This window comes from Hippoglossus hippoglossus, chromosome 9 (genome assembly GCF_009819705.1).
Source record: "Hippoglossus hippoglossus isolate fHipHip1 chromosome 9, fHipHip1.pri, whole genome shotgun sequence".
In the NCBI taxonomy this organism is placed as follows: Eukaryota; Metazoa; Chordata; class Actinopteri; order Pleuronectiformes; family Pleuronectidae; genus Hippoglossus; species Hippoglossus hippoglossus.
Genome location: NC_047159.1, coordinates 6636343 through 6648262, shown reverse-complemented (window position 1 = coordinate 6648262; position 11920 = coordinate 6636343). Strand labels below are relative to the sequence as shown.

At 41.0% G+C, this 11920-nt stretch overlaps 1 protein-coding gene across 2 annotated transcripts; it reads left to right on the top strand.

Annotated features, from left to right (window-relative positions):
• Positions 1–799: 799 nt before the first annotated feature.
• On the top strand, positions 800–8428 carry krt1-c5 (keratin, type 1, gene c5). 2 transcript variants are annotated; one of them, XM_034596725.1, is made up of 9 exons: positions 800–871; positions 1595–1977; positions 2526–2608; positions 3755–3911; positions 4538–4702; positions 4799–4924; positions 6543–6760; positions 7182–7210; positions 7470–8428. In XM_034596725.1, exons 2-9 carry the CDS (start codon positions 1603–1605, stop codon positions 7583–7585), a joined length of 1269 nt encoding a protein of 422 aa, XP_034452616.1. In that variant the 5' UTR covers positions 800–871; positions 1595–1602; the 3' UTR covers positions 7586–8428. The 2 variants fall into 2 exon arrangements, with proteins under 2 accessions (XP_034452616.1, XP_034452617.1); XM_034596726.1 differs by having other exon boundaries at positions 829–871; positions 1563–1977.
• The last annotated feature ends 3492 nt before the right edge of the window (positions 8429–11920 follow it).

Sequence of the window (11920 nt, the reverse complement as noted above, 5' to 3'; positions counted from 1 at the left end):
ATATAACAAAGTATGCTCTCAATCAAACTTTATTGACTTTTCATACACCCAGTTTAACACAAAGTGCTTCACAGAATAAAAGCAATAAGAGCAATACCCCTCAACTCTCCAAACACCCCCACCAATGCTCAGAGCAAAACAAGATTAACATAAATCTTGTAAATTTCAAATTTGCAACCAACACCAATCACTTCTGTCAAACTACAGAACAGACACATTATTGTACTGATCTACATTTGACACTTTGCTGCTCAAGAGTATCCATGTAAAACATACAGTTAAAAAAAAACTATACACGCACTATGGTGTAAATTAGCTTTACCCTGACAACATTAAAATGTTGCTTACAAGTGAATATAGTGAATTAGTGAATTAGTAATATGAAGTGGTGGAAAGTAACTGAATACAATTACTAAAGTACTATTTTTAATTACATGGTTGAAGTACCTTACTTGAGTATTTTTAAAATGCTGCCACTTTCAGAGGGACATATTTTACTTTGAACTTCACTGTCTTCATTAAATGTAAATCAATAGATGTTGATTCAGTCATAGATCACGTGTCTCAACCTACAGCTGCTGTTTGCAAACTTGTGACGCTGCGTACAAAGAACTACATTTAACATTTTGACATTAGTTTATTATGTGTGCACCATTGTTGCTTTTCTCACTCCTCCTCCGCATGGTGTACAGTTGCATCCTCCTCTTTGCTGCAGTGGGATTGGACAAACCACCAGAGGCTCCACCTCAACACAGAGTCCTGCCTCTGCAGCTAAACTCACCTGTGAAATCTGGTCCAGCAGCAGCAGTCGCTCTCAGCACCAGGGTGGAAACCAGCAGAAGAGAAGACGTACTCAAGAACTGACCTCGATGTAAGTACTGTTTTCATCTCTCTCCTCACTTTCTTCTTCTTACTCATTAACTGACCTTTTAATATCAGTGAGTGAGCAAAGTTTTCCATTTGACGCAGGAGGAGGCAGATTTAAAGCTCAAAACATAGTGATGAGTACAGAACTATAATGTTTCATATTTATCACTTTTATTTAAACCATCATCAATCATCAAAGTTGACAAAAGGTTTTATCACAAGGTCCAGATAATGTCTGTCCTAAGATGGCTGACTGAATGAGTCTATACTGGGCTCAGGGGCCCAAGAGGTGAGAGGGCCCCTGAGCAGGAGCCTCAGTCTGAGGTGCAAGTTACCATTTGGCAATTAAACTTTAAAAATGATAAAACATTACTACACAGACATGGAAAATATCTACAAAGAGATGCAAAATGACTAAAGACAGACGCCACACACCCACACAGAGAATGCAAATCACAAACAAAACATACAGAGATACTGTTTTACAGAAGTAACGAGCAAAGAGACGTGGAATCCACTATTGAGAGAAGCAAAGTGACAACAAAAAGCCAAAAGACTACTGAAAAGAGACACTATTTCTGTCTCTTTTGAATGTCTGTCCTTGATGACTGTTTTCAAGCTCAAGAGTAACTTCTCGATCTCATTAATTAATCAATTACATGTTAAAAAGTCTGAGATTTTTGTCCTGCTACTAGATACAAAAGTTGTGCATGTGAATCTTCTGCAGAGGACACCATGGCCTCCACCCACTCCGTGCGCAGCTACTCCATTCGCCAGCCCTCCTTCTCCAGCATGTCTGTGAGGGACAGCGGACGCAGCATCCGCTCCAAGCCTTCCGTCTCTCCTCTGTCCCGCTCCGTCTCAATGGGTAACGGCCTCAACATGCTGGGCTCCAGCCTCAACTTCAACGGCCTCGGTTTGGGCACCTGCGACAAGGAAACCATGCAGTGCCTGAACGACCGGCTGGCCACCTACCTGGACAAGGTGCGCTCGCTGGAGAGGTCCAACGCTGAAATGGAGGTGAAGATCAAACAGATCATGATGGAGAAGGTTCCAAAAGGTCATGACATCGAGGGGATGATGGCCCAGGCACATGTCATCGGGCAGCAGGTCAGTGTCGAATTTAAGAATCCACTTCCCTATGACCTCCTGTGAAGAAACATCTAATCACACCTGAGTGACTTATATTGGGATTGATATCTTTCTTTTTTGATAATAAGATGATTGATTCACACCCGGGTTGAATCAAGTAAAGGCAGATGAAAAAAACAAGTTCAGGATTTTTAATAAAGCAAAAATGTGGCTTTTGTCATTTTAGTTTGAAAGACAGACAACCGTCCTCCATTTCAACATTAACTCGCAATGCATGTGCTTCAACACAACACAATGACATTTGGGTTTATTACAATAAACTTTACAATAGCTTTAGTCCATCTTGTTTTAAAGGTATATAGATGAAGGCAGTGATGAGAGAAGGAGCACAAAGCTCCTGCAACAGCCTTTTTAACTGATTTCCACATGACAAGCTTTAGTAAACACATCCATTGTTTTCTGCCAGTATAGGTGACAGTAATTAAACCAGCACATTGACATTATGATTATAAAAAGCTCTTGTTCTCGGTGCCAGATGTTAACTAACGTTCCCTGTTCCTGCTCAGGTGAGAAAGAAGACGCTGGAGAACGCTCGCATCATGCTGGAGATTGATAACGCCAAGCTGGCAGCCGATGACTTTAGGGTCAAGTGAGTGTCACACAGAGAGTCCTTTCTTTTACTCGCCTGTGAGTGTTCGCATGAGAGCGTCAGACCGGGAAGCGATGTGAATAAATGACCTTTCTGTCAGCTTGCGAAATAAGAGCCACATTCCCACGGTGCTCAGGCAGCCACAGCCTCGCCGTCAGTGATGTATTGAGCAGGTCACAGAGTCTGAGGCTGGAGGGAAGATGGAAGAGTCGGGGAACTGCCCACTGCTGCTGTTTTTCACAGCGTGTTGATGGTATGTTCTGTGGCCTGATGCGAGGGAGTAATACATCAATTGACAGTGATTCATGGCATCAGCAGCAAAGTGCATGTGTACCTGACATCAAGATGTTTGCACGAGTTTCACTTGTTTCCATTCATTCTGGGATTTCATGCCAAATCGAGTCAAAACAAGTCTTCTTATTTATATATTTAAAATGTACAACTTACAGTCCTTGTGATAGCTGCTGTATATGGCAACACTATAAAATAGTATAACTTGATACATGTATTTGAATATTATTTGTATATTTTGTTGATGACATTTAATTAAACACACTGTAGTTTCAAAGTAATTCCAATATCATCACTAACAGCTACAATTTTGGATCGAAAAATATTCAGTGCATATATAGCTTGTGAGTTTATTTCTAATCCAGATGTGAAATATCAGTTTAGATAGCGAGGCTTTATAGAAGAAGACACATTTATGATGATGTCTTCAAGATGCAAGTGATGACCATCTCCATATAACTCACAGATTGTGATTGTGAATGTGAGCTGACTTGTGTGATGAATCAAACAGGGCAGCATCCAGTGGTTTGAGCAACATGATAATACAGGAGATCTCCCTAATATGATGTAAACAGGATAGTGGATTATATTGTGTTTGTTATAGTAGGAAGAAGCTATGTTTCGGTTTAAGAATCAAATTTTAGATGCTCATCGCGAGGTTTGTGCCACAATCTGGTGTTTAAGCAAATTTCAAGGAATTTGTAATGTTTTATTTTGCTAATTTGATTTGGATGATGAATGGATAGTTTTGGGAACAGCAGCGTTTGTGTTTTTGTGAAATGCACAAGTGTCGCCCGTCTCTGCTTACGATCTCCTTTCGTCTTGTTTGAATCCTCCTCTGTGTTCTTTCCGAAGGTGGGAGGCGGAGGCCAGCTTCTGCCAGTCGGTGGAGAGGGACTGTCAGGCTCTGCGGAGAGCGAAGTCTGACCACGACCAGATCATCGCCACGCTGCGAGGGGACCTGGACAGCCTGAAGGAGGAGCTCTACTTCCTCAAGAAGAATCACGACGAGGTGAGATTCCTGCAGAGGTCAAGGTCACGTCAGACATGATGGATCAGATACTCATCAGGGTAATCACCTCACAAGTTGTCACGGGTAGTCTGGTTAAAATATAGGAAGCGAGTGTGTTCGCTGAAATGTCAATTTCCTGCACCTTGACATTATTACCATTAAAACCACAGAGTTTTGATGCGTCCTAGTGTTTATTTTTTGCACTGAAACAGTTTACATGAGCCAGCTCTGATGAGGTAGTTTGTGTTTACTTAGTCAGGCCAGAGGGTTTAACAGTATTCAGTATCTGAAACATGATAATGTTAAGTGTACTGACACACCCTCTGTCTTTGTAGCCATGGTGCTTCCAGATAGCACAGGAGCATTTGAGCCCGTCCAGCCACAGGGATTGTTTAGACAGTCAGGTGTGGTGTCCAGGATGTAGACTGAGCCGTCCTTGTCACCATTATATGTTTAACACTTAACCTATTCAGAAAAGTGAGATGTCACTTGTCATAAGAGAGTTGTGGTCATCCAAAACGACTCTGCAATAAGAACTCATTGTCCAGGGTGCGAGGTGGAAACCACAGTGAGATGTGGCAGGATTTAACAGTGTCCGTTCTCTTACCCTGTGTGACTTATTGTAGGAGCTGAGCTCCCTCAAGGGGCGTCTGTCCAACGAGCAGGTGAACGTGGAGGTGGATGCGGCCCAGAGTCCGGATCTGGGGGCCACGCTGGCCGAGCTGAGGGTCCAGTATGAGGGCATCACCCGCAAGAACAAGGAGGATGCTGACACCTGGTACCTCAAGAAGGTGCATCACCGCATTAATCAGACCTTATTATTATTATTATTTATAGACTACATACTGTTCATAACACTGTGTTTTATGTTATGTGTGTGTGTACAGTTAGACGCAGTGCAGTCGGAGGTCAGAGAAAGCAACGAGGCTTTGCGTTGTGCCCAAACTGAGCTCAGCGAGAGACGGCGCTTCCTGCAGGCTCTGGAGGTCGAGCTCGGTAGTCTTCGCAAACAGGTACAACACTGTGACACATGGTGCACGGGTACAGTCTGAATACGTGAACCTCTGTCAGTAACCACCGCAGAATGGTGCTTCTCATTCAAAGAGAACAGATGATGGTTTCTAACGTTTTTTTCATGGTAATATTTGAACAGTGAATAATGACGCTAGATTTGTTTGTGTGGGTTTGATGACTGTTTTTCTTTTTCAAATCAAGTTTGTGTCAGTACTTCTGACATTTTGAGAATCAGGAGTTGGACGTTTCAACCCTTTATCAGTTACTTCTAGCTGTCAACTTTTCTGTCAGCTTGCTAAGTAGTTTCCCTTATTTTCGGGCACAAGACAATTTATAAAGGCAACGGTGCCAATAAGAGTAGTCAAACCTTTTTACAGGTCTTGGGGAGTACGACTGCATGGAGCTCCAACTGGACTGTGGGTAGTTGAATTGGATTATGGTTGATGTAGGCACTGGCTTTTTACAATGAAGAAGACAACATGAAAAAGAAGAAAATATCTTTGGTATTGCACGATTTATTTAAATATTTATTTTTAACTGTCCTTTGTGACAAAGTGATGAGAGTGCAACGGTAAGTGGAGCTAAAGTGGAGTTAAATAAACAACTTAATTGTTCACCAGGGTGAAAAATTGTCTCTGGCACATGGAAACATAAAAGCAGCACGAGGACAGGAAACACACACATCGACCCGGTGTAGCAACAAGATCTCACAGAGACAAAAGTAGAGAAAACACAACAGCAAGCAACTCAAAAGTCATGATTTGTATGAGTCCTCTTTTAAGGGGAGGTCTGTCCTATTGTAGCTGTAGATTAGTGGTGATTGTAACAAACAATATAGTGTAATACAAAAGCCTCTGTGCTCTTACTATGAGGCTCCAATATGGGGATTAATATATTTTCACAATAAGTACCATGTCTTCACCTCACCTGCACACTGCACAGATGTTGAGCGTAACTACAGATAACAGCTTCTTTCGCTTTGTCAACTATAGCGGTGAAGTGTACACAGCAAACATAGACCCATACGGCCGATGTTTCCTCTGTATATATCCGCTACGAGTGCACACGGGTCATACGGCACATGGAAGGGTTCAGTGGAGGCAGATATAGCTCATGGATGTTTGTTCAGCCTGATAGTGAGCACACAGTATTGAATGTGGAGATATTATGGCGCTGACAGTCTCTAGTATCTAGTGACGGGTTGTGAATGGATGAGCTCAGCTGGTAAACATACAAAGGGCATCAAAAGGTGTTCTGATTGGTAGGTCAACAAAAGTGTCTCCGCTGTCCAACAGATGGACGACAAGACAGCTCCCCAGCCAAATCATCTCGATCTCAACGTGGTGACTGGCTGCAGTATAAGTTATACACCCCGCCTCCTCCATGTTAGTGGACGACACATGGGACAAACTAAAAAGTCAAACTCGTCCAATAAATTGGGGTAGTAAGGGGTTGTGATTTCCAAGTAAAACAGGAAATAATAAGTCCTGAAAGTCACTCAAAGAGGCAGATGTAGCAAAGGTTTGATGTCAAACTCCTGCAGGATTCACCTTTTAAGCTGAAAAGCTGACTTTTCTATATGTGCTTGTGAATGACACCTGTTATTAACTCTCACAGGTCAGTGTGTTGGAGGGAAACCTGGGGGAAACTGGACACAAGTACTCGGTGGAGATGGACCGTCTTCAGGCCACACTGACCCATCTGGAGGACGAGCTGTCTCAGCTGCGTCTGGACATGCAACGCAACAAGACCGACTACGAACAGCTGCTGCGCATCAAACAGAACCTGGAGATGGAGATCGCCACCTACAGGAGGCTGCTGGAAGGAGAGGAAATGTATGTGACAGCTGGGAGAACACAATCATTCGAAACTATATAGAAAAAACCTAATAGTTCAGACATGGTAGCAATGTTAAAACAAATATGGCGGTCGCATGGATGAAGCTTCAGTGGTTTTGTAGCTCTGTTTGGTGTAATTGTGAACATAATACAGCACTTTGCAGCTAAAGATCCAAAGTTAGGCCAAAAACTGATTTATGGACTTAAGGACTTATGTTAGCAAAGTGGCTGGAAATTGAATTATAATAATTGATCACTATGTCAGCTTAACAGTTTAAACTTTGAACTTCTAATTTAAAACTTTTAGGTTAAAAAGACTTTGAGGTCAATGCAAACTAGAATTTATCTGAAATTCATATGATTTCTACTCAGTATTTTGCTTTCTCGGATTAAGTTTTCATGTTCTTTTGTCCGACAGGGTGAAGGAAATACCTCCACCTCCTAAAAGTAAGTTCAAGTTATTTTTACTGCATGTACTGAATCTTATTAAAGGGTGATAGCTACAACAAAACTATAAAACAAATTTAAAGCTGGCTTCATTCACATTTCCTGTCTTTTGTTGTCAAATTATGTCAAAACATTTTCAACATGAAACTGGTTTGTATTATTACTGCTGTTAATGGTACTTGTGCTGCTCCAGTTAAAGAGAAAGGTAAATGTCATTGTGTGTTTTTGTGACTGAGCCTGGTTTCCCTCTGTGTTACAGAAGACCCTGATATCAGGACCAGGAAGATTGTAAAAGTCGTCACTCAGACCATGATTAATGGGAAAGTGGTGGATGAGTCCAGCGAGGTGGAGCAGATTGAAGAACGTCAAAAATGAACCACAGCTTGAGAGGAGAAGGAGCCGTAAACGTGCTGACGGCTTTTAACCACATCTCACAGTCAAAACTAGTATGAGGAATGTTTGTCCTTTTTTTGTCTAACTAAAGTTTTTAAGGTCAAGAATGAGCAACTTCGTCTTATTTAAAGGAATAGTTTGTCATTTTAGGAAATATGCCTTTTAGCCTTCTTGCCGAGAGTTAGATGAAAAGGTTAATATCATGTTCACTGCTTTAAGTGAACAGGAAGCAGGACTTCAGCATAAAACAGCAATAAAGCCTGCAAACAAGGGGAAACAGCTAAGATATGTCCAGCGGTAAAACAATCTGCCAACCAGCACCTTTTAAGGTTTTATCTTAATTCAGACAAAAACCAAAGCTTCAGATTGTGACTCAATATTTAGTGATCTTGTCAGGGATGTGAATCTGAGTATTTCCCAAAAATGACAAGCTATTTCCTTTTTTCCTTTAGTACTAACAGGAGAATTCTGGAAAGTTACAATAATAATAGTTATTATTATTATTTGAAAATTGTCTGTACTGTAAACAAATATTTCTAGAAAATGTCTTTCTTGCAACAGTATCAACTGTATTTGCATGATTTTGTTTTGTTTGACCGTAAGAAATATTATGTGCGAATTGTGACCTAGTTTTTATTATAGAAATAAGCAAATCAGCCAAAACCGATGTACAGTGTCAATAAACCAAAGTGTTTAAAAATTAAGTGTCATTTCAGAAATCAGGTTTTAACACAGACAGAAACTTTGACTGATACTCGTGGAACAAACTGGAAGGAGGAACAAAGAAAACACGATTTTCCCTGAGAGGGCAGAAACTACAAAACTCACAGTATTAAGTGACGAGTTCACGAGTTTCTTGTGTTTCAATGTCTTTCTCTGTGCACGTTAGAGGCCGGACCAGAGGGGTGGCTCTCTATATTACATACAGTGGAAGTTCTTTCTCTCCCCCTACTGGATTTGTTCCATCTCGTCTACCAGAGGTGTCGGTGCATCTTCCTCTTCTTCTTCCTCTTCGTTGGTTCTTCTGACACAACTCAATATGTTTCAAAGCACATTTTAGATTTAGAGACGTGTGTAAACAGTGAACAACAAGATGACCAATCAGGGTTAAGAACATAATTCTACAGAGTTCAGAATAAAGGCCATTGTTTTGTCATTCCAAGTCTCTGTAATACAAGACCAGGTCAGACGTCGTGACAACACAATTAGAGCAGAGACAAACGTCGAAAGTTAAAAACTGTGTCAGAGGTTTAAGTTCTTGACCTGAGATTTGGGTCAAATATTTTTGAGGTAAATTGATGGTATCTAAAGTGCAGCTCTGTCATTTGGGGATTCCAGTCACTTTTCTTGTAACTGATCACTGGAGCGTTTTGTCAGAGTGAGAAGTTTCACAGAGGGGTGTGTGTGTGTCAGATCACAATAAACACAAGACCTTAAAGACTTCAAAACGATCCTGCTGTGAGAGGTGCAAACAGCTTATATAAACATATTACACAACATGTAATATAGATATTAAAGACATTATAGAATAACCAACTAAACTGATACACACAGCAATGAAATATGAAAAAATACGACACTGACACAAGAAGTCCACGAAATGTAAAATGAAAGTAGTTTGGCTGCTTGAGCAAGTTTTTTTTATTAATATATATATATTTATATTTTTTGTGAGAAAGAAATATGTATGATTGCACTGACTCTATCTGAAATCCTCTTCATCTGATAGACAACCGATAAGAGAGTTGGTCTAAACCTCAAGATGCAAATAATATACACGTGTGGTGTAAATCTATTCAATGATTGTACTGGTACAGATATATAAAAACATGTTCAACTTTGATCATAGAGGAATAAGTGGCAGAAAAAACATCATGTGAAATGAGGAAACTGTAAACTACTAACTTTGTTAACAATACCAACTGATTTTTACTTCTTTGTGCAAACTACAGTAGTAAACAACTTCATTTTCACCATGTAAAGTCCCAAGAAACGTGGTAGATGAAACCTGCTAAATAAAATTTTCAATAACTTGAAAATGAGGTGGGAAAGTAACAAGGAAACAATAATCATTTGTATATATGTGTTTATTACATGTGAGCTTCTCTGTATTTATCCCCCCTTTCATTAGGGCTCATTAGGTGAAGTCCTCACTCTCATGTGAAAGCTTCCATGATGATGCAGTAAAAAACACACATTCCCAGACTCAGGCGTCACAGATCACATGTCAGGTTTAAACTGCCTTAACTGTAACATACGTGAGTGTCAGTGCATCACAACAGAATAAGTGACGTATCTGTGTGGAGACTTTCCAGTGAAACAGGCTTATGGGGGTAACAATGCAACGGTCTGTGATGTCACTGAGATGTCAGTCCATCACCAAAGTGACCAAAGTGATAAAGATTACTTTAGTGTTCATTTTTTTAACCAACCATAATGAATATAGAAATTAACTCTATTATCCATGACACTTAGCAATGACTCTAAACAGTTGCAGGCCATCTTTAGTTAAGGGAGGAAAACATGAAGTGTTGTGCAGATGAAGGTGGTGCAGGTCGTCCTCATGTTGACCAGCCTGAAGCTGCCGATCTCCACCATGTTGCTGCTGCCACAGTGGATGCTGAGGACATCAGGTGCTGCAGTGCTTCATCTAATGAAAAGAAGAAACTCACTATAAAAGGATGTTTTATGTTGTGTATGTTCCAGCAAAGACTGGTTCTTACAGTTTATTCTGTGTTCAGCAGGTGGAAGCATCACAGATTTCAGACAGAACCGATGTACTGGGCTCTGGGTTTGTACCCTCATGGTTAAATGCACATATTGTAAGTCACTTTGGATAAAAGCATCAGCTAAATGAAATGTAATGTACTGAAAGAAATAAAACATTGTACAAATAGATAAAATGTCTTTCTACCTCATCTGTAATATTCAAGGTGATAATCTCCCACAGAGCTGTTGATAACAGTCCACATCAAGTCTCTCCACTTCTCTCAGTGTGAAAACATAATTATACAATAAATATGAGAACCAACAGTGGTGTGTGGAGATTATAATCTTATCTAAACTGTCTAATTCACTGTAAATTCCATAACAGGCTAAATAAACAAGGTGGCAATAGTAATGGTGGTTATACCAGCCTGTATCAGAACATTTGTGAAACATAGTTACTATCACATGCAACTTACACATGTAGCGTATTGATATTAACTTATTAACTTATTAAAATTAAAATCAAGTCACAACCAAACACACGACTCTGTAGTAGTGTAGTTAATTTGCTTCAATCTGTTCATTACACGTGTTAAATAAACGGTAACTTTTATAACAATTACATATTAAAAACCACTTGAGGCATGTAAGCATATGATTATGATAATAGATAAAGCAATAGGTTTTGTTGTTGTGTAGTTTCAAGGTTACTTACCTCTAGTGAGTTCGTTGTAAACATCGCGACCATCCGGAACCAGCAACACCGCAGCGCTAGCCGGTTTGCGGCCGCGGATAGCATGTAGCCTAGCTCCTTAGCCTGAGCTAACCAGGTAACGTTGAGCTCTGCGGGCGTGGCTCAGCTGTCAGTCTTCACTCGCGCTCCTCCTCTTTGCCCATTTATTGGTTAGCCAGGAACTAGGAGGAGTCAGCACCGGCAAGATGGCGCCGGGTGAACGCCTACTACTAGTCTCATTTTCACTCTTCAGAAACCAACGGGTGACGTCACGGACCCTACGTCCATCTATACAGTCTATGGTCTTCATCTGTGATTAAAGGAATCCTCATTTGATAGGAATCCTCCTTTGATCAACTTCAGTCATACTAGTGTAGAATGACACAGATCATAGGAAATTAGCTCACCTATTTAAGGGAAACATTTGTCAGTGGAACCAGACACGACGACCGTGAGCCAACGTCAGACACACGAGAAACTTCTCTCCAGTGACTTTCGACCATCACAAGACAAGAGAATACTCTACAAAAACTTTTGTACACAGCTACAGAAGTACTCGACAGGAACCTTCTTGCTACACTGCAGCACCTGTTAATCGACATGGAGAGGATCAACAGCTCAGGAGATGAGCCACACAAGTGCAACTTGAGCAAAATGCTCTGCCGAGAACTCAAGGACTCGCATAGGGAGATCCAGGAGTTGGCGGCTGAAAACGCCCGTCTGAAGGAGCTGGAGGCTGAAAGCGCCCATCTGGAGGAGCTAGAGGCTGAAAACGCCTGGCTGAAGGAGCTGGAGGTAGTAAACGGCCGACTGGAGGCTGAAAATGCCTTGCTGAAGGCTGAAAACGCCCGTCTGAAGGAGCTGGAGGCTGAAAG

Excerpts from the sequence above, each read along its gene's own strand:
- krt1-c5 (XM_034596725.1), top strand. The coding sequence starts at position 1,603 with ATGGCCTCCACCCACTCCGTGCGCAGCTACTCCATTCGCCAGCCCTCC. Across the intron at positions 6,761-7,181 it reads CTGCTGGAAGGAGAGGAAAT|GGTGAAGGAAATACCTCCAC; the intron begins GTATGTGACAGC and ends TTTGTCCGACAG. Across the intron at positions 7,211-7,469 it reads AATACCTCCACCTCCTAAAA|AAGACCCTGATATCAGGACC; the intron begins GTAAGTTCAAGT and ends TCTGTGTTACAG.